Source organism: Leuciscus leuciscus (genome assembly GCF_965113295.1).
Source record: "Leuciscus leuciscus genome assembly, chromosome: 6".
In the NCBI taxonomy this organism is placed as follows: Eukaryota; Metazoa; Chordata; class Actinopteri; order Cypriniformes; family Leuciscidae; genus Leuciscus; species Leuciscus leuciscus.
In genome coordinates, this window is record NC_138730.1 from 1,905,249 (window position 1) to 1,928,005 (window position 22,757).

The following is a 22,757-nucleotide window of genomic DNA, read 5'->3' on the forward strand; positions in this document are numbered from 1 at the left end:
AAATTCAACCTATTATTAATATTTACGACATTACACAGTCTTATGGATAGCCAATGCCAATGCGTGATGTTGATCGGTCTCATATCTTTACAGATAAACCGTGTCAGTGTGTCTGTTATCGCCTTTTGGCGGACAGCTGGTAAGGCCCGTGATGAGGAGAGAAGACAAAAAGAAGTAATTCTTGCCTGTTTTAGCGGCGGTTCCTCGTACAGATCGCCTAGCTTGTCAGGATGTAACGTTGTCAGGTGTTCCCTCAGGTTACTAGATGAGTGATATTTCATTCGGATTTTGCATATTCTGCAGATTGCCTCTTCTTTATTTGTAATTTTTCCATTTAGGGTTTGAAATCCAAACACCTTCCACACATCGCTTCTCAAATTGTCAGGAGTGGTGATCTCCGTTTCCGTGGAGACATTGCTCTCCGCCATTTTTGACAGTATTGTTATGATGATACAGCGTGGATAACGTGCACAATTGTGTTACGATTCAAAAACTTTGTTCATCAGACGAAACAAAAGCATTTCATTTTCACATGCGTGTAAGCCAAGGCGGCGAGAAAGGCAAGATTGCATTTTTTTTTTATATATATACATAAAAAAGCAATATTCGAATACTCCAGGAACTTCAGCATTCGAATAGTATTGATTTTTTAAAAATATTCGAATTATATTTGAATTTCGAAATTCGTTCCAACAGCCCTAATATATATATATATATATATATATATATATATATATATATATATATATATATATATATATATAACAATGCACTAAAGTGTAACAGATCTGAGTCAGAAATGTATTCCAAAATATTTTTTTATAAGACATGTACAACTTCACATAAAATATCAATGAAATATACAAATCAGAATCAACAATATTTTCTCAATTCCAAAACTTGGATTTCACACAAAACAAAATATATATTTATAATAATGAATTATTATATTATTTATATTATAAATAATTATTATACATACTAAACCAACATTGATCATTCAATATCACGTTTCTAAAACGCATGCTAACACATAGCCTGGAAATCCCAGAACTAGGCCCTCATTAAATTCTGGAATAATTAAAAAAATATATATTAAAATAGGCCTATTTGTGGAAAAAATATGTAGGGGAGCGCGGGGCACAACCTAACGCGGGGCTAGTTGTAACACACTTGTTTTAAATACTTCCGCACATGCTTGAATGACGAAACTTTGTGTATTTACTAGTTGCCATATCAACACTATATAGAAAAAAAAAAATCCGCCAAAATTATTATTTTTTGGGAAGATATCCATAGACATTTATTAAATCATAGCAAAAGTAAATTTCTTACTTAAGTAAATTTTTCATCTCTATTTTTTGTGTTTATTTAAAATAAGACAAATCTGATATTATTTTAATCTCCAATATGTTATTTAACAGTTGAGATAGTTCTTTAATGCTTCGCTAACTAGCAGAAGACACTAGCAGGGTTTAAATCCCAGTTGTGCAGGGGGGGGCATGTTGTCACACTGCGTTACAATGTGCCCCTATTAGAAATATGCTGTTATATTCTATACTTTTATTAATTTTATTGGGAAAACGTGAGAAAAAGGTGAATAAAGACTGAGAGTCAATGTTCAGAAATGAATAATTATTTATTTGTTTTGAACTATGTTGTATAGCTGTGTTTTCATGTGTTCGTAGTCAAAACTCAAAAATTTGTTTATATTTAATTATTAAAAATGGCCATTATTTTATATGAAAAAGTTTTTTAATTGTATTTTATTTATAAAATATTTTAGTTTGTTTTGTATATATTTTTTATTAGATCAGATAACATTTTAAGCTGTCACATGTCATGTTACAATGTGCCCCACACATGTTACAATGTACCCCACCTATGGGGCATGTTGTCACAATTCACTTCCATTCTTTTGGGGTATGTCAAGAAAAAAGTATATACTGTATTAATAAAACAAAACCACATTATTGTACTAGACATGTGGGAAATTAATGTGGGAAAAAATAAATACTCTGAACCATAAAGTCAAAAAGCGTTAGGTTGTGCCCCGCTCTCCCCTAATATTTGAGTTACATAAAAGCTTTTTATTTGTTTTCTTCCTAATTGTCCTTGAAATAGCGGTCAAGACCCCCCCACCCCCAACATAAAAATGGTTTTGCCACTGATCAAAATTTGATGTTGTCATTTGATTTGAAGTTCAGTTCGCTCAAAATGTCCGGTCAGCACAAGTCTGGTGCTCAGAAAAGGAAAGAAAAGAGAAGAGGAGAAGAGAAGAGGAAAATAGAGGCCTTGGAGATTTTCTAAACACATATTTAAAAAAAGGTGGTGACAGTGAAGCTGGAACTAGTAAAGTCAACGTAGAGCAAGGTAAGAAACAGCGCAGCCAACGTTTACGAGCCTTGTCAGGGGTTTTCCTGCATTGAAATTTATTTGGCGGCCGCCAAAGCAAATTTTTGTCCAGCCGAAGCCTTATTTAATCAGTGAGTGATGTAGAATAGAATGACTGCTGCGCCTTTTTAGGCTACTAATAGCCTACATTATTGAAATCAAAAAGTTGTATTTGTTAACATAGTTGATGCACTATGAAGTAACATGAACAAACAATGAACAGAGGAAGAGCAGAGGAGAGGAAGAGGAACAGGAGAGGAGGAGAGTCTTTGTCGGGGGGGGTCGGGGGTAGCTAATTTCCAGGGTAGCTAACACACACGCTGCTTTATTTAATTGTGAAGTCTGAGTCTCTTCCACCTTTATGAAACACATTTACACATTTATTTCTCCTCATAGACAGTAGTGAGACTCTTCTGTGGATCACCTGATGGTTTCTGCTCCTCTCATGATGATTTCACATATAACGATATAACACATCTGTCAGAGTTTGGTGATCGACCTTTATCAGGGATGTTTGGTGATCGACCTTTATCAGGGATGTTTGGTGATCGATCTTCATCAGGGATGTTTGGTGATCGATCTTTATCAGGGATGTTTGGTGATCGATCTTTATCAGGGATGTTTGGTGATCGATCTTTATCAGGGATGTTTGGTGATCGATCTTCATCAGGGATGTTTGGTGATCGATCTTTATCAGGGATGTTTGGTGATTGATCTTGTTGTGGATTTTTTCCCTAAACCCTGACTCTATTTAGAATAAAACTGTTGCGTCTACAAATCGACATAAAACTGTTGCGTCTACTCATCAACACAGAGCGTCTACAAATCGACACTTAATAACTTTTATACTCCAGCTCTTGCGTCTTTAGTCGACAACTGGCCGAGTCTCTTACCCTAACTTACTTGCTTCCCTAAACTGACCTGCTGCGCAGCAGAAATTAACAGACAGACATCAGCAAATGTCCTCTAAATGCTTTAATAACGGCCGGGAGAGTCTTCGAGCAGTTATCAGAGAAACAAGAAAAATCAAGGGCGGAGGATCTCAGACAAATTCCATTGAGAAATCCCCCCGTAAACAAGAATACAACATTTTTTATAGTATAGAAGTATGGCATAAATGTATGCTGCATTACATAATTTCGCCACTATTTGATTGGTTCTTCATATGCAAACCCCTCTGTTACTAGGTAAAGCAAACTTTGTTTTAATGATGACTTCATTTGCTAATCACAAGATTCTAACAGACTGTCTAGTTTCATTTCCAAAACTATGTTATTAATACATACATACGCACACAGTCAAAGACACAAGTTTTCCATTGATTTCGTACAGTACATCCTGTTCAAATAAGGTTAGATGTTTAGGAACATGGTTAGTTTAATATACAGTTTAAAATTTCCACGACAATCTTCATCTACTCTGTAAAGTGGAACAGAAGCGAAAACAATCAGTGTTCATTGGAACAAAGTGCAAATTATTATATTTCAATTACTGTTTTTTTGAGTAAAAATAAGTTAAATTGAGTTCTTGTAATCAGATTAATTACTGACTTTACATGATCTTGCAGATATTTGTATTTTTAAATATAATAGATGTAAAGCATGAATTATGTTCATAGGAGAAACTAATGAGTATATGCTGTATGGAATAAGATATGGCGTATGGGGCAAGATGGCGCCAGTGTACCTGTCGGCAAGCCGTCGCCTGGCGTTTGTGTTTGTTCTTTTTCTACTCTTTTGTCTATCTGTAGAAAGAGTTATCACACTCCATATCTATGATCGCGAATACCTGCTTAGCATTCGGAATCTTGTCACAGATGTGCGCGTTTGGAATTCATGTGGACAGAAGCCGTTGGGAGTCTGCACTTTTAGCCCGTTTACCGGCAAACATCTGTTGCACACCGGATTGTTTGCTTCATCATAAGAAACGGCATAGGAAACGGGGGAAGAGAGGCGGTGTTCTGGTGAGATAAAAAAAAAATCCACCGGAGTCTTTGTCAGATGTTCCAAGTTGTCAGCAGTGGATGACATCAGTCTCTGTTTATCACCAAGCAGACGGTAAAGACCTTATGCGCCAGAGAAACGAGGGCGCCGCCATCTTTAGAATATTGTCTTTGAACTACCGTTTTTGCGGTCGCTCTGTATATTCCAATGGCATTGCTGTCCAGGAGTAATTAGCTCTTGAAGTGGATTTACTTAAAGTTAACGAAAGTTATCATGAAGATTGTAATGTTTAAAGCAGATGTCTTAACAAATGTCAGTAGACCGGGAAGATTTTAAAACGAGCCGTTCATTCATAAATACGCAAGATCGCTGTGAAAATACAGACCGGAAGTCAAAGGACAACGAGTGCAGCGCTGAAAAGGGAAGGGGCTACAAAGGTCTATTCTTCGTCCTCCCTTGCAGCAAGGTACTCTTCTCTTCACTATGTTTTCCCGGAGCATCAAAAATCAACGCTCTATTGCAGAACAGTGCGCACGAGGTTTCGTGGAGGTGGAGTAAACTTTCATAATCTTAGAGCGCTGGAGTTTGTTTCAAATCAGAGATTGTCTATCAACACCTCCCCAAATGTATCTACAGCCAACAATTTGAAGATGGCTTTAATAAACGCCAGGTCCATCTCAAATAAGACCTTTATATTAAATGATTTTATTTCATCTCGGGAGCTGGACTTTCTGTTTGTGACTGAAACTTGGCTTAATGATGGTGATCTTGACTATTTATCTGAAACCTCTCCAAGTGACTTTAACTTTTTAAGCACTCCACGGACATCTTGTAGAGGGGGAGGGGTTGCTACTGTATTTAATAACCGTTTCAAATGTCGCTTGTTAGCAGTAAAGGATTGTTCTAGTTTTGAGTTGCAGCTGTTTGACGTAGATTTAAACTGTCCAGTTATTTGTGCTCTTATATATTGACCCCCGAAATACAACAAACTGTTTATTCAAGAATTCTCTGAGTTTTTAACCGCAGTTGTGGCGAGTTTTGAGAGGATTTTAATACTTGGTGATTTTAACTTGCATATCTGTTGCCCTAATCAGCCCATGGTAAAAGACTTTTTATATCTTATTGAGTCATTTAATTTCACCCAGTTTGTCTCAAGTCCTACCCATAAACTTGGTCATACTTTGGATTTGATTTTTATCTCTGGGTGTTCCTGTCTTGAATATAGATATTGAGGATGCCTGTTTTTCTGATCATAATCCAGTTATTTTCAATATTTCAGTTTCTAGTTCATCTTTAAATTGTAAGCCTTTAGGTCGGTATGTCCGTTCTATAAAACCTTCAACTGCCAGTGAGTTTTCAAATGCTTATACATTATCTTCAGTATTGCGTACCCCAGGGTCCCTATCTTTTGGTCTGGGTTTAAATGATACAGTGTCAATGTTCAATTCCATCTGTAATGAAATTATGGACATGTGTGCTCCTTTTAAAATCATAGGTGCAAAATCCAAACCACAGCCATGGCTTAATAATGATACTCGTTGCCTCCGACAAGTGTGGAGGAAAGAAGACAGGCAATGGAAGAAAGATAAGTTGCAGGTGTCTTATGATATACTGAAGGATGCTATGATTAAATATCAGAAGGCTGCTAAAACTGCAAAGATAAAATACTTCTCTGATCCTATTAAGAAGATTCCAAATAATCCTAAAGCGTTATTCAAGACAATATACTCAGTTTTAAATCCTGACATAACAACAGGCCTTGATATTACTCAGATGGTAGAATAGACTCTTGCCGTATCCGGTCGGCAGCATAGCAAAAACGCGCTTCTTGCAAATTGGTGCAGCTCGGATACAAGGGCATATTTAATGAGCATCATTACTCGACGCCAGAGTAAACTCCCTGAGCAAATTCAACTTGTGCTCTCGCGAGCAGTGATGGGAATAACGGCGTTATAAATAAACGGCGTTATTTTTTTCAGTAACGAGTAATCTAACTAATTACTGTTTCCTCCATTACAACGCCGTTACCGTTACTGTCAATAAAAATGCGGCGTTACTATAATTGAGCTCACTGAAGCGGTTTTCATCCGAGTAGGCTCTCTCTCAGCCATAGGAGCTGCAATGTTTTTTTCTCTGGTGTGTGAGTGTTTATGAGGCGCGGGACTCGACAAAAGCGAGGCGAATGCCGCGAGCGTGCTCGACAGTGCGCGAGAGAGACCGAGTGTGTCCGAGAACGTGCTCGACAGTGCGCGAGAGAGACCGAGTGTGTCCGAGAACGCGCTCGACAGTGCGCGAGAGAGACCGAGTGTGTCCGAGAACGCGCTCGACAGTGCGCGAGAGAGACCGAGTGTGTCCGAGAACGCGCTCGACAGTGCGCGACAGAGACCGAATGTGTCCGAGCATAAATACTTTATTTATAAATAAATTACACATATCAGCATTTGAATAATCTCTGTAGCATATTGGTATCATATGCAATGTTTTAATTAGTTTATATAACATAAACTACAAAATAACCTGCAGGGAACGTTCAAACATATTTGTTTGACGGTTGTGAGCACGTGCGGCAAACACGACTAGAATTTGGCTAAAATAACCTCTGATGATGACGTTCTCTGTAGGTTATAAAAATAAACCCCCAAAAGATTATATTGTATTATTATTATCTATGTTGATACATTGTTCAGTATTATATTGAAAACACTTTTTGTTAAACTTACTATTGTGAGGAAGAAAATACTTCAAGTAGGCTATACAGAATGTCTACCAGTTGTAAAGGTGTGTGAGTTTTATCATTTTAATTATATGCACTAGTGTATGTGTATGTATATTTTTATTAGGCTACTATTTATTTATTTTTGGTACATTTCTTAAGAAGCATAATTTATTTTTAGACTTAATTGTTGGCCAGTTGTGGTCTGTGCAATAAATATTAAAAGTTCTAAACCATCTATTGTTTTATTGTTGCACTATAGTAATGATAATATTTTAATATTTAAGTTAATAGGTGTCTCTCACATTGTCCCACAGCAACATTAAAATAGTGTAGATTAGTGTACAATGTTTTATAATAATAAGATGTTCTATTTAGTGTCAATTTCATTCATTTAACATTTCATATTGGGGGTATCCAAGAAATTTCTTATATTTAAACTTTTTTTATTTTTTTAAAGTAACGCAATAGTTACTTTCCCTGGTAATTAGTTACTTTTGTAATGATGTAATTCAGTTACTAACGCAGTTACTTTTTGTGAGAAGTAACTAGTAACTATAACTAATTACTTTTTTTAAGTAACTTGCCCAACACTGCTCGCGAGAACTCTAGATTTCCAGGGTAGCTAACACACATGCTGCATTATTTAATTGTGAAGTCTGAGTCTCTTCCACCTTTATGAATCACATTTACACATTCATTTCTCCTCATAGACAGTAGTGAGACTCTTCTGTGGATCACCTGATGGTTTCTGCTCCTCTCATGATGATTTCACACTACGATATAACACATCTATCAGAGTTTGGTGATCGATCTTTATCAGGGATGTTTGGTGATCGATCTTTATCTACTCTGTAAATTGGAACAGAAGCGAAAACAATCAGTGTTCAGTGGAACAAAGTGCAAATTATTATATTTCAATTACAGAGTAAAAATAAGTTAAATTGAATTCCTGTAATCAGATTAATTACTGACTCTACATGATCTTGCATAGATATTTGTGTTTTTAAATATAATAGATGTAAAGCATGAATCATGTTCATATGTTTGTGTGTGTGTGTTGGTGCGACTCCTATTGAGTCTCTGTAAAGGAGAAACTAATGAGTGTACGGCGTATGGAATAAACCACAGGGAGCAAATACAAATGTTATTTTGAGTTCAAACACAAACCTTTAGTTAAAGCCGTTTGTCCTCTAGTTTAAACATGTTTGTAGGCTCTTAGTAAATAACTGAGAGTAAAGTAAGTGTAAAGTAGTGTGACGTGTTGCTTGTCACAGTAAAAACACACTAGAGACAGAGACATTTCTCATGTGAGCTGAACGCTGTGAGCTGAAGCTGGAACTGCACTGATTTTAGCAGGAGTGCAGCGTTTTCCTACAATCTGACCAAGTCTGTTTTCACACTGAAATGATTCACTTCTACTGACACAGTTAATAAAGCAGGTGTTGATGTATAAAGCTGTGACAGTGAGCTTTTCTTCTCTTTCCTCCTTTGTGTTAAACATTTCAATAACTTCACATTTTGTTCTCACACAAACCCTTTGTTGCAATAAAGCTTAATGATAATTTCCTTTCACGAATGTTTGAAAGGTTTGTTCATATATCAGAGGTAAATGAAGATCTCTTTAAAATCTCAGTGATGTTTCCTCACCTCAGGACACAGTTTGAGTCTCGTAGCTCGTCTCTGAGCCGCTGTTTTGAGTCTCCTATCATATTATCTCTCAGCTCAAGCTCTGTTAAAAACTGCAGTGCTTTTGAGTTAGTCAAAGACTGAGTTAAAGAAGAAACATCTGTAATGTCACAGTAGACTAGACTAGAAAGACACAAACAGAGGAAGAGAGATTATCTTACAAACAAATCATGAATGGGAAGAATTTTACACAAATATAATGAACTAATGAACTCAGACTCATTGTGAGATATTGAGTATAAAGTGTTTTAGTTTAAAAAAAACAAAGTGCACTGCTATAAACAATGAAACATAAGCCCTGCTGTCTTCAAATAAATAAACTTCAGTCACACTGTAATTGCTGTACAGTATAATGATACTAACTGTAGTTTCTCCAGCTTGAATTGTGGGTTCATCAGTAGATCACTGAGGTTTTTCACTCCTGTGTTTCCTAGTTTATTCCAGCTCAGGTCCAGCTCTATCAGGTGTGACGGGTTTGATTTCAGAGCTGAAGTCACATCAGAACAACCTTCATATGTCATATCACAGCATCTTAAACTACATTAGCAGAGAGAGAGCAGAAAATAAGACAGAAGAAAAGAAAACTCTTTATTCTGTAAAGTCAAATCATCTTCATATCCAAAATAAAATGTTAAAGTGTTTTAGTTTAAACTGTTGAAGTGATTTTAAGCATTTTGATTCTTATATGTGAATGTGACAGACCTCAATCTCTCCAGTTTACAGTGTGGATCCTTCAGTACGGCACATAAGTGCTTCACTCCTGTGTTTCCTAGTATATTCCTGCTCAGGTTCAGCTCTCTCAGGTGAGACAGGTTTGATTTCAGAGCTGAAGTCACATCAGAACAACCTTCATCTGTCATATCACAGTAGATTAAACTACATTAGCAGAGAGAGAGAGAGAAGAAAATAAGACAGAAGAAAAGAAAACTCTTTATTCTGTAAAGTCACATCATCTTCATAAGCAAATACAACAGACAGAGGAAGAGAGATCTTCATCTTTATTTCACAAGATCACAAAATACTAAGTTTGCACAAATACATTGTTAAAGTGTTTTAGTTTAAACTGTTGAAGTGATTTTAAGCACTTTGATTCTTGTATGTGAATGTGACTGACCTCAATCTCTCCAGTTTACAGTGTGAATCCTTCAGTACGGCACATAAGTGCTTCACTCCAGTGTTTCCTAGTTTATTCTCACTCAGGTTCAGCTCTCTCAGGTGTGACGGGTTTGATTTCAGAGCTGAAGTCAGGATGAGACTCTGTTTCTCTGTAATACTGCAATCACTCAGACTGAAGACAGAGAAATAACAATAGTTCACATCTATGATGATCATCTTATTGAAGAGCTACAGCAGCATTTAGTTTCCAATAGTCTGTTTTTAAACCCAGTCACACTAGTTCTGTGTGCTGGAAGACACTGTTTCTTCTCTTTCATTTTTAACTATTTATTTGAGTATCTCTTCTTTATTCTCTGTTGAAAAGGCAGATTTCTGCATGTACACAATCAGTACATTGTTTAAAATGCTGGAAATTAATCAATTACTAACTATATAAAGAAACACATACAAATGTGAGCAATAGGGAAAACGTCTCAGGTTACGTATGTAACCCTGGTTCCCTGAGAGGGAACGAGACGCTGCATATGTAACCTGAGACGTTCCCTTTCAAGGGAACTCGAGCTGCGTCGAGACGCGGTGGGAACCCTATACCCACGACGCCATATGACAAATGCCTGTTCTGTATGAAGACCATGCGCATACTAGGAAACAAGCACCCTAGACCCTGGAGTGGAGCCTAGGTCCAAGTCATAAAATCTAACAAATGTATGCGGTGAGGACCTGCCTGCCGCATTACAGATGTCATAGAGTGAAACTCCTGATAATAAAGCCTTAGAGGCAGCCATACTCCTGGTAGAATGGGCCGGGACAGCCAAAGGTGAAGGCTGTCCAGCCGCTTCATAAGCAAGTGAGATAGCCTCAACTACTCACTTGCTCATTATCTGTTTAGATGCAGGGCAACCTATCTTAGGTAACCCGAAGCAGACAAATAACTGCTCTTATATATATATATATATATATATATACGCCACAGGGCAGCTCTGTGGACATAAGCATCCAAACCCCAGACAGGGCATAACAGATTAAGTTTCTCCTGATCTGGAGGTGGAGGACAAAAGGCCTGCAGCACAAATGACCCACAAATTTAGTAGGGACCTAGGAATACAACCCGGCAAGGGGTGAAGAAAGACTATCACCATACCAGGTGCAAATCCAAGTACGTGCAGGCCTCAGCCTCATGTACCACGGAGAAGACGAAATAAGAATCTCTCCTCAGAGATAACCCAGCAAAGAAACATTCATTGCAGAAATCAAGTACTGTACCATAGGGCAGATAGCAAGATTCAGATATTCAGTCTTCTCGTGGAGGGAGCTCTAGACTGGAGTATGGTCTCCACAACCTCAGTCAAGAGACCTGAATCTATGAGCTGGGCCCCCTCAGAGACCAAGCCCATAGTATCCATAACTCCGGATGAGAGTAACTCCTGGGAGCAAAGATATCGGGAAATGCGTACAGGTGTAGCCTCAACCACACCTAATACGTTGCATCCAGTTCAAGCAGAGCTGGATGTGTCAGGGAGAACCACATAGGGCAATGCGTTGTATAAAACGATGTGAAAGGTAGACTTGAGTTTTGACCGAATTTCTCCCAAAGGAGCTCCACCACCTTGGGGTGAAGTCTCCATTCCCCGGGCCTCAGCCCCTGCCTCAACAGGATATCTGCTCTGATATACAAGACCATCAGTGTGTTGTCCGGAAGGACAAGCACATGGTGACCTCTCAGGTCTGGCAGTAAGTATTTGAAAGCTCGAAATACCGCCATCATTTCTAGCCGATTTATGTGCCAAGAACGTTGATGGTCCTGCAAAAGACCGTTCGCAGAGCGGCCACTCATGACCGCCCCCATCCCGTGAGGGAAGCATCCGTTGAAAGCGCTACGCGTCGACAAGAAGCCCCCAGCACTGGGCCCTGGGCGAGGAACCAAGGTTTCTTCCACACGACCAAGGCACGAAGGCATCGCCGCGTGACCTTGATAGTGCGAAATGGATTTCCCCTCGGAGAAAACCCCTTGATCCTGAGCCACCACTGCAAAGGTCTCATGTACAAAAGGCCAAAAGTGATTACGTTGGACGCAGCTGCCATGAGCCCCAACAGTCTCTGAAACTGTTTCACAGTGAGTGACTGGCCTAGTTTTACCCCCTTTACGGCTGTGAGAATCGCAGAAATACGTGCAGGAGACAGACGTGCTTGCATTATTGTCGAATCCCATAAAACAACCAGAAAAGTGGTCCTCTGAGCTGGGAGGAGCACACTCTTCTTGGCGTTGAGCCACAACCCCAACCTCTTTATGTGAGACAGAACGACATCTCGATGCCGAATTGCCAACTGCTCGAACTGAGCTAAAATCAACCAATCGTCGAGATAATTTAATACGCGAATGCCCTGGAGTCTCAGAGGAGCCAGAGCTGCATCCACGCATTTTGTAAAGATGCAGGGTGATAAACCTAGGCCGAAGGGAAGAACCCAATACTGGTATGCTTTGCCCCCGAAAGCAAACCTCAGGAACTTCCTGTGATGAGGATGGATAGATACATGGAAGTACGCGTCCTTCAAGTCTATTGTGACAAACCAGTCCTCGGACTGAATCTGTTACACAATCATATTAGCGTAAGCATATTTTGAACTTGAGATTCTGAAACCTGCTGTTTAATTGACGCAGGTCTAGAATAGGACGCAACCCCTCACCCTCTTTCTGAACAATGAAGTAACGGCTGTAAAACCCTGACTGTCTGCTGGGAGGAGGAACCCCTTCTATAGCTCCTTTTGCAGAAGTATCAGAGACTGCTCCCGCCCAGCAGTCTCAGGAACATTAGATCGGTGAGGAAGAAACCTCTGGAACGCCGCTGAATAATTTATTCTTCGTTTTATTGAAAGCAGAGCGTCCAGAAGAAAATACATATTTTATCTTTATTTTTCTTTACATCAGAAAAACTATATATGAAGAGTTCAGATGCAAAAGCCTCTAAATGCCATCTGAAATTTTCTTATAGAATGATAATTTTTATCAAGCTTGTATATTTTAATTCAATAATTTCCCTTAAATGGCAATGAAGATTACCTATTAATTGTATTATAAGTGAAATTACTGAACTTAAATACACAAGCTTGATAAAAATGATCATTATATAAGAAAATTTCAGATGGCATTTAGAGGCTTTTGCATCTGAACTCTTCATATATATATATATATATATATATATATATATATATATATATATATATATATATCACTCTGTGGCCACCAGCAGGAAAACAACCGAACTGGCAGTGCCAGAGAGTCGCCCCCCAGAGGACGCTGAGGAGAAAGATTTCTCGAAACCGTCCCTCCCCGGTATAGTTATCTGTTGCGCGACGCAATTCTCGAATAGCGTCAGTGCTGACATCCTCACATTCATCCATGTCCTTATATACTTTACCCACCAGCGCTGCCTTTTTTTTATTTATTTTTTTTATAATATTCATCTATTTTTATGATGGCTGGTGGGTAACGTCGGGGTTATGATGACGCCGACTCGGGAGAGAGATAGCTCACAAGCGTCTCTTAAACTCGAGGCACTGTCATACCATGATACTTAAAGCCACACTAAGTAGAAATTGTGTTTTTGTCAAACAGCGACCCCTAGAGTCGCTGTGGAATACTTGCACTGTCGTAAATTATATTATAACATTTTTACATGATTGCAGCTAAATCACAAGTAAATAGTCTATATGATGTCATTAGACATGATTATTGCAATTTATCATAATAGTTTGCAAATTGTGCTCGTTTACACTATTTACAACCTCTACGTTAGGCTTATTTATGATAATTATGTGAGATATTGAAAGCTGTTCTCATGATAATCGCAGGAATCAACGTCAACAGCGTCTGATATCCCTCAGGACTACGTGATAAATACACCTCACAACACTTGAGTTCAGCTGGCAAACTAATTCGTGAGGCATAGCTATGATTTATGAAAACGAAATGAAAACGATTCCATTTACACCTGGTCACATAAATGTATTTTTGCGAAACGGATTTAAATTCGATCTTCAATTCTCGCGCTATATGCAGATTTAATGGAGTGCACGTCACCGAGATATGAGCTGCATTTTATAGATCATCAGCTAAAATTTCAAAATCAAAGACCGCAAAAAGAGAGAGCAGTAACAGCCCTGGTAAGATCATTTCGTTTCTTTACTTTTAATGATGAAGATTGTGTGTTAAGCGTCTGCGACTTACTTTCACTTTGATTTGCGATAGTTTGCACGTTGGCTTGATGCAGTTGCTCATCTGCGGTGATGCGTGTTCCAGCGCGTCGTCATATCTGGATATAACATAATAGAGCCCTATACAACGCTCTCACACGTTTTTTAATTTTTTTTTTAGCATTTTTGGGAGGAGTACAATTTACATATGTGGTTTCAACAACCATATGCATTTACACTTGTCCAGTTTCGTCTGGAATGCGTCTCAGATCTCCTCCTGAAGTGGTTTGAGCGGTCGGATTCAAATCCGTCTCAAATGCGTTTCGGAGGGCATTTAACCCTCTGGGGACCAAAAACGCGCCCGCGCGTTTTGCTCGTTTTTTTTTTTAGCAATGAAAAATAAACACAAAATGCTCTGTTAATTTTGATCTTTCATTTTCGTGTAATACATCAATCGATCCTGTTCAGTTTCTATTTTTTTTCTGTATACTCACAATACAAATAAAGTGTTTTGCTTTTTGACAAATAAAGAAAAACTAACATGATGCTATTTCTGCCTTCTCTCTGTCAGTAAACTCCCATTTGAAACGCGTTCGAAAATTATCTATAACTCCGCGAAAATTCAGTCAAACAGGCAAACAGACCCACGGGCATAAAGCTTGAGATCGCAGCTTTTAAATGAAGTAATTTATATAAAAAACAAATATTATCAGCTTCTGTAATCTGTATAAAAAGAGAGCGACTCCAGTCGAGCTCATTACGAGCCATTCAAAAGTAATGTGACCACTCCCCGGAGAGCGCGTGCTATTCAAACGCAAATTCTGAGAACCATTTCAGTCTGTGAAACGCCCCCACATCAGCTGTAAACAAAGAGGCATAATATAGCCTACCTTATGGAGAAAATTTTCCGTGCTGATATGAGGAGCAGATCCCGCTGAGGAGTGAGGTAGGCTAAGTTATCCTTTCTCAAGTGTTAATGTGGAATAACGTTATGGAATAACGTTGTAGGCTTATGTAAACAAAAAGATGAATCGCGTTTCTATAATATGAATCGCGCGTCTATTTGTAAAGAGTGTTTAGCCTAAATATGAATCGCGCGTCTGTGTGTGAAAGAATAAACTGCTTTTACAGTTACAGTTACTGCGTTACAGTCAGGCGAAGTATGAAAGACAACATTTTGTTGACTAGATTTGGGTACAGTTTTTACTGTAGAATATACTGTCACATCAAATAAGCTTTTCTGAATATATATAAAATACTATTTTGTCAAAAATAAAGTCATAGACTAAGATGTTCCAATGTTGGCTATATTCAAACTAATGAATACATATGATAAAATGTAGGCCTATAATCTTTTTTTTTTTTTTTTACATAGAAAGAGTACTTTTTTGCAGAAATATTGCTGAAATTGTAATTATTGTTGTAATTGTAACCTTTTTAATAAAATAGCAAAACATATTTACAAGATAGATGTAAGCAAAATCTTAAATGGTCAATATAAGTCTTCTTCAAAATATATATTTTGTCTTTGCATTGTGGCTCAGTCAGTGTCACACCTGAATGAATGGCTAATTATGCAGAGTCATTATGCAGAGTGGGTGGGACTAAGGTGTAAACTACTCCTCCCTCTCGCATATTGGCTTTCCAAGCAAAACCTGTTTTACACCATTTAAATCAATGTATTTTTTTTTGTGAACGATAAAGCAAGACTATTTTCACATAATTTTGAAGCTAGAACTGAAAGGGACAATATCCATTAGTCAAAAGTCTTGTGGGCACATATTTTGTATGAGTTTTGTGGTCTTATTTCAGCAACTTTCATTTTTATTTTTTTAAATAACCACGCATAAACATTATTCTCTTAAAAATACAAACATCTACATACATGTTGCTCGCATATTATGGTAGGCCTGTTTGTGCTATATAGAGTGAATTTACACCTTTGCCATTAACATGTTTATAAATAACTGAAAAAAGCACAAATGTCAGAGCATGTCAGAACATCTCAAGGGCCACAAAAACAGCTTGGTCCCCAGAGGGTTAAACCTGGAAACCTTAAACTAGCTATCCGATCTGAGAAAATGCATGAAGTGGCCAGGTGTAAACAACCCCCATGATAAAAACATACGCACGAAAGCCGAAAACAAATGCTGGTTGGCCTCTCACGTCCAAATTTGACGAAGTGGTGGGGGAAGTGACGTATGCCGTAAAGCAGTCGAATTTTGTAGTTCTTTTTGTGCTCTTGTTACTACCCGAACACCGAAGTTACATAGTGCCAGTAAAAGCGATACAGACCCTGTCAGGCTATGGCAGACGTGTCATTCAACCTATTGTAAGTTGATGTACCATCACAAGGATCTTGGAAATATATTATGAAGGTTGAAAAGTTACATAGTGTCGCTTTAATACCCATAACATTACTATAGTAGAAGTTTCTCGAAGAACGGCCGGCGGGAGCGGAGCGTCCTCACGGACAGCTTCTCGCAATGCTCACAGTCAGCCCCCTCGAGAACTGACTGTTGGCATGCTCCACTCCCAAACAAGCAACACAAAACTGAAGTGTGTGTCCCCACCCGTGATATAACGTGGGCAGGGAACAACACAACGCTTGCTTGCTCTCTTTTGCCATAATATATATTGCAACTTGACAGACAACAATAAATATGACAAGGACAGAAATCGCTTGCTGAAGGCACAGAAGCTAACGCGATTTGTGTCAGCGGGGCTGCCTTATAGTTTCCTGGTCGATGACGTCACCCGCCTATGACGTCTCGTCTTTCCATTGGACTGATTATACACGTGCTTCACGACGCAATCACGCAGAGCGTTCCCACCGCGTCTCGACGCAGCTCGAGTTCCCTTGAAAGGGAACCCAGAAAGGGCACTGCTATAAACAATGAAACATAAGCCCTGCTGTCTTCAAATAAATAAACTTCAGTCACACTGTAATTGCTGTACAGTATAATGATACTAACTGTAGTTTCTCCAGCTTGAATTGTGGATTCATCAGTAGATCACTGAGGTTTTTCACTCCAGAGTCTCCTAGTTTATTCAAGGTCAGGTTCAGCTCTCTCAGGTGTGATGGGTTTGATTTCAGAGCTGAAGTCAGGATGAGACTCTGTTTCTCTGTAATACTGCATCTGTACAGACTGAAGACAGAAAGAGAAAATTACTCAGATCTATGATGATCAACTAACGTGTTTAGTTTCATCCAGCAGACTTTTGCTGACAAATAAACAGGGATATCAAGGTAAAGGTAACATGGAGAAAGACTACACATTGTTAATTTAAATATACTACCAACATTGTAACAAAACAAAGGTTGAAAGCGTTGATCTATTTATGTTAGTATACACATTCATTTCATTTAATCTTGAAGGTTCTGTCATGTCAATGTTACCCTTGGTTTGCTCACTGGGTCAAATGTGTTTGTGTCGGTTGTTTTCAGACACATTGTCTACTTGCTAAAACTTTATAGTAAGGTTTAATTTGTTAACATTTAGGGCTGGGCGATAAAACGGTATCGGTATTTATCGACGGTACACCATTGTCGGTAACGATATGAAAAATGTTCGATATGGCGCTCAATATTTTCATTCAAATGCACGCGCGACCCCCACAACGTTGCCCAACATCAAATGGCAAGCGCAATGAAAGCGGAACGAAACTGCGTTATTTTTTGCTTCACGGACCGTTTATCAGTTTGGACCATCAATGTCAGTGAGTGCAGCGCGAGCCGATCTCGATCAAGCGACACTGTTACTACACAGCTCTAAGAGATCCGGTAAAGAAAGCATTTGAATTCGCCACTGAAGTAATAACATCGCTGCAAAATCTAGTGAGAAGCATTCACACTTCTCCGTTATTAACGGATCAAACAGCGCTGACGTGGAAACCAGGAGAAACATTGTGCCATGAATGACAGATCAGCAACATTCATTGAATAGGCTATGGCTTTACTGTAGTAACACTCACTGTAACCATGGAAGTTTGACAGGAATAGTAAAATGCTTTCAAGTACGTCACACATCTTTTTCCAGCACTTCAAAACTCAAATATTATAATATTTAAATGTTATTTGTAATGTGATGACCAAAACATTATTTGTTCATCCTTCAAATACATTACCCCCATTTATAAAACTAAAAGTTTCAAGATGTAGGGAAAACTCTTTTTAAACTTATTTAAAATAATTTCTCTTTTAATAATTATATATTTTTTAAATCAAGGAAATTTCTTTGGCATTTCTTTCTTTTTGTTGTATCGAAACATTTACCTAACCGTGACACCACTGTGTCGTATTGATCCGTGAATTTTGTGAACCGTTACACCCCTACTTATTACAGATGTTGACCTACCTCAAAGTTTCAAGACCTACCTTGATTCTTCTACGTTCTACGTTTACATTGCACACATTTTGTAACATTTTATTTAAGTTCAAGAGTTTCTTTAATGCTTACTTTTTTTTATCTTAATATAAGACATAAAGAAGATATTTTTGTTTACATTTAATTTTTGACTGCTAAAACTAATATCATTTGTTGTTTGCCTTAAAGATGTGGATAAAAACCCCCCCCCCAAAAAAAAACAGTGGTTTAAATTCTAACTTTTGTACTTGTCTTAAAAAAAAAGGTTATAAAAAAGTCAATAATTATCGATACCGAACGATATGAAACATTATATCGTGATCATTTTTTTAGCTATATCGCACAGCCCTATTAACATTAACTACATTAGTTAACATGAACCCATGATGGACAACACTATACAGCATTTAATAACCTTAAGTTTAAATATTTAATATTAAATTTTTAAATACAAAAGGTTTCTGTTAACATTAGTAAATCCCCTGTGAACTAACATGAACAAAGAATAATTGTATAAACTAACATAATCAGATTAAGGAATAAAAGTATTTCCTTAAGCAGAAGACAATCAAACAAGTTTTGTAAAAGGTAGTTCATCTGCTTTAGTGCTGCACCGTGAGGCAGTGTCAGTGTATTTTATGGATGGCTCAGCTAAACAGGCCAATAAGAGACTATTAACTACTATTATTCCTTTTAATTATACTAATGTCTAATTAAAACGTCTACAAATGTATAAAACTGATCAGAGATCAGGTAAAACCTACAGACACTTGTTCAATCTCAGTGAATCTGCGTGATTCATGGGTTCACAGAGATCATCGCCCCCAGCGGTGAACCACTGACATTTCCAAACGTTTGGAAACAGTTATGACGTAACGAAGCCTCGTTTACTGAAATCAGGTGACTTTGGCAGTTTGATACACACTCCGAACCACTGATTCAAAACAAAAGATTTGTAAAGGCTTCATAGCTTCATGAAGCGTGTTTCGAAAGCGCCCATAACTAGCGTTCAGTCAACTTACCTTCAGTGGATCTTATTACAGGCAGATACTGATCACAGATTTTTAAAATGCACTTATTTAAATTTTTACAAGTTACAGTATATGTTGCACCAAAATTAGATATTTGTGAAATACAAAGATTAAATTGAAAGCAGTTATGAACAGTTCTGATCCTGATGTCAGAAAAAAACATTGTTCTACAGTAACTGAAATAATTATTGACCCATGATCAAACTGTCTGTCTGGAAATATTATCATCAGCTAACATTAACACTAAAATTAATGTAATATTATAAATAAATGAGCAATACTCACGTCAGTGTGTTGAGTTGACAGTGTTTATCCTGCAGTAGAGCAGCGATCTGATTCACTCCTGTGTCTCCTAGTTCATGTCCACTCAGATTCAGCTCTCTCTGGAGAAACGGGTTTTCACCCACAACTCTATTCACATACTGACAGGCTTCCTCTGCAGCAGGACTCAAAATCCTGCAGAAGAGGCAATTCAGGTATCAACTAAATATCCATTGCATTAAAAAAATTATTGATATGATAAAAAAAACGTAATTATTGTTTTAAAGAAAAGCTTAAGTTAGTTATTTAGATGTAAAATTTTTCTTTAAACATTTAAATACACAAATAAATATATATTTAAAAGAAACTAGAGCAACACTCAGTCCTAAAGCAAACTCATAAGAACAGAAACGTCTCACAGAGCAGAAGGGCAAAAGCTCACTAGATCATGATTTTCAGTGTGAATACAGAGTGTGAAATTAAGATCTTTCTGGCTTTAACCCTCTGGGGTCGGCAAACGCGCCCCCGCGTTTTGCTGGATTTTCTTCACATTGTAGCACAATAAACTTAAATTACTCCGTCATTTATGGTCATACAGAAAAAAGAAATATAAAAAAATAATCTGTGATATTTCTACTTTTGTATGCGTCCACTTACAATCAAATCAAAACATTTTGCTTTTGTAAAATAAAGAAAATAAACAGGGTGTGCGTTCTGCCTCTCCGTTGCGGTGAACTTTTTTTTCTTGAGCACGTCTATAAACTGAAACAAAACTCAGCGAATACTTGTCACACATTTATGAGCCATATACCTTTATAAACATTTAAGTGTGTACTTTTAAATGATCGGATTCAAACTGAAAACAAATGTTCTCTGTATAAGTAATTTGTATAAAACCAACAAGATGTCCAGTATCTCAAACGCTTGCTCATTATTTTTAATTTGACCACGCCCACTCGCGCAAAAGAGATTCACATGCAAATCTCCACATGGGACGCGATCGCGCTCGTTACCAAAAAAAAAAAAACACCAAAAAACTTCACAAGTCTCTGCTTTTCGTCGAGTTTGAAAGACGCGCAGTGAGCTTACATTGGATTTACCTCAGAAGAAGAAGAACGCGATTTGAAGACAAGAAAGATGTAAGGTAAGAAATTCTTACTTATTAGTTTGTTATTGTTGCATAAACTTCACATTGCAGTTGAACTGTTGCTAGATACTGTATATGGTGAATATTATACTATTTAGACCCGTGTTACTGTTAAATACTGTTTGTGTATATCTGCTCAAACGTAGATAGATATGTATAATATGGTAACCATAATGTTTCATATTTTGGAGCATGCTGTGCGTTTGAATGTATCATATTTTGGAGCATGCTGTGCGTTTGAATGTATCATATTTTGGAGCGCGGTCGCGTTTGAAAAGCAAAACGCACCAAACATTGGGCTTTATGTTTTTACTATTATCTCATTTCATATCATCATAACGAATGGAAACATTTGAAGTAACATATGATAATCAATATATTTTTCTCTAGCGTAGTTGTTACTGAAATCTTTTGGAAGATTTATAGGCTGCTATAGGTTATTGTTATTATAATTTTATGCAGCACTGCGCATAGCCTATGCCTACAAGGCACAACAAACCTGGTGTTCATTATATTATATATTGTTGGAAACATTTGTGTGTGTGTGTGTATTCTGTGAATTTTAAAAAGCAATTTTAACCAGAAAAATCTAAAATTTATTCCCAAAATCGTGCAGGCCTAGTTTCTCTTGATACCAGTATGTTCACTTTTTTTCTTTTCTTTCAGGGACCAGATGCCACTGAGTCCTGCTGACTTCAACATTCACATACATGAGTCTCTGTATATGAACATGGTAAAGTGAAAATCAAACACCTTGGAAATGAAAGGTATGTACAATGTTTTTAGGAATGGCACAAAGGTCTCTGTCTTTGGATCATTGTTTTCAATGTGCTCTTTTGTCATTTGTTGTGTATCTTTGGATTATGTTGTGTTGTAAATAAATCCAAACAATCTAAAAGCCATTCTTTTTTAAATCTCCTCATTCTTTGTGCAAGGTTGCTCTGAATGACAGGGCCTGATAGCTCCTAATAGGGCAGTTAGGGGAGTGTCTTTGTCTTTCTCAGGTGTTAAAGCCTTACATATTAATGAGATGATCACACCTCCCGCATAAAGCTTTCTCACACAAAACACGTCTTAGAAATGTTAAATCAATATATTGTCTTATCTGAATGAGCAGTCAGGGTGATTTTCACATAGTTTTGGAGCAAATATTGTAGGCTACGTGATACAATTTTCAAAAGTCTTGTGAAGAAATAATCAGTATGGGTTTCATAGCCTTATTTCAGTGACAATTATTTTTTGTATTTTCACAAACCACGCATAAATGTCATTATCTCAAAACTACAAACTTTTACATACATGCTGCTGATATATTATTGTAGCAGAGTTTGTGCTGAATACAGTGTAATACGACTTAAGCCATGACAATGTCACAAGTAACAGAAATAAGCACAAATGTCAGAGCATGTCAGAACACCTCCAGGGCCCAGAAAACAGCTCAGACCTCAGAGGGTTAAAGCAGGAGGAGTGAGAAACGTCAGCACAGAGAAAACTGGCTTGTGAAACTGCATGTTTGTGAACATCTGGAGACTCATAGACCTGCTGTAGAGAGATGCAGTGAATCTGGGCTTGATGCAAAACTATTGTGTTCAGAAAACTATTTCACTAAAAGGTTATCTAGAATTAATAATGAGAAGTGTGCACAGAACATGTTAATTATTAAGGTATACTCCACAATAGCAGCACATATACTGACCCATAATGTCTATTTGACCTGTAGCTCATATCACAACTAAACTGTGTTGACGATTATCATCATCATGACAGAATCTACAGCATCTGATCTGATCTTGATCATTTTGATTCAACAAACTGTCCAGCTTATTGGATAACTAAAATAATATATTAGTTATGAATATTTAGCCTACATATAGCTAAATTTAGTTAATTATTTGATCCCGTCTC

At 37.6% G+C, this 22,757-nt stretch overlaps 2 protein-coding genes and 1 long non-coding RNA gene across 4 annotated transcripts in view; all 3 read right to left on the reverse strand.

Moving 5' to 3' along the window:
• Window positions 1-22,757, reverse strand: part of LOC309501927 (protein NLRC3-like) — a 60,954-nt gene that overhangs the window by 7,052 nt on the left and 31,145 nt on the right. The window lies entirely within an intron of this gene.
• Window positions 776-22,757, reverse strand: part of LOC309501906 (uncharacterized protein) — a 482,458-nt gene continuing 460,476 nt past the window's right edge. The window contains exons 34-41 of one of the 2 annotated variants that reach the window (XM_082174162.1): window positions 19,730-19,900; window positions 17,022-17,195; window positions 9,854-10,027; window positions 9,442-9,615; window positions 9,103-9,276; window positions 8,701-8,862; window positions 7,645-7,902; window positions 776-6,257 (exon numbers count right to left, since the gene is read on the reverse strand). In XM_082174162.1, coding sequence (XP_082030288.1) covers window positions 7,827-7,902; window positions 8,701-8,862; window positions 9,103-9,276; window positions 9,442-9,615; window positions 9,854-10,027; window positions 17,022-17,195; window positions 19,730-19,900 — 1,105 coding nt within the window. In that variant the 3' untranslated portion in view covers window positions 776-6,257; window positions 7,645-7,826. The remainder of the gene's footprint in view (window positions 6,258-7,644; window positions 7,903-8,700; window positions 8,863-9,102; window positions 9,277-9,441; window positions 9,616-9,853; window positions 10,028-17,021; window positions 17,196-19,729; window positions 19,901-22,757) is intronic. The other variant, XM_082174161.1, reaches the window with a different exon arrangement.
• LOC309502110 lies at window positions 21,215-22,753 on the reverse strand. The gene is made up of 2 exons (XR_014207163.1): window positions 22,204-22,753; window positions 21,215-21,327 (listed from the first exon to the last, which is right to left on the reverse strand). It is a non-coding gene; the product is annotated as an uncharacterized lncRNA (long non-coding RNA).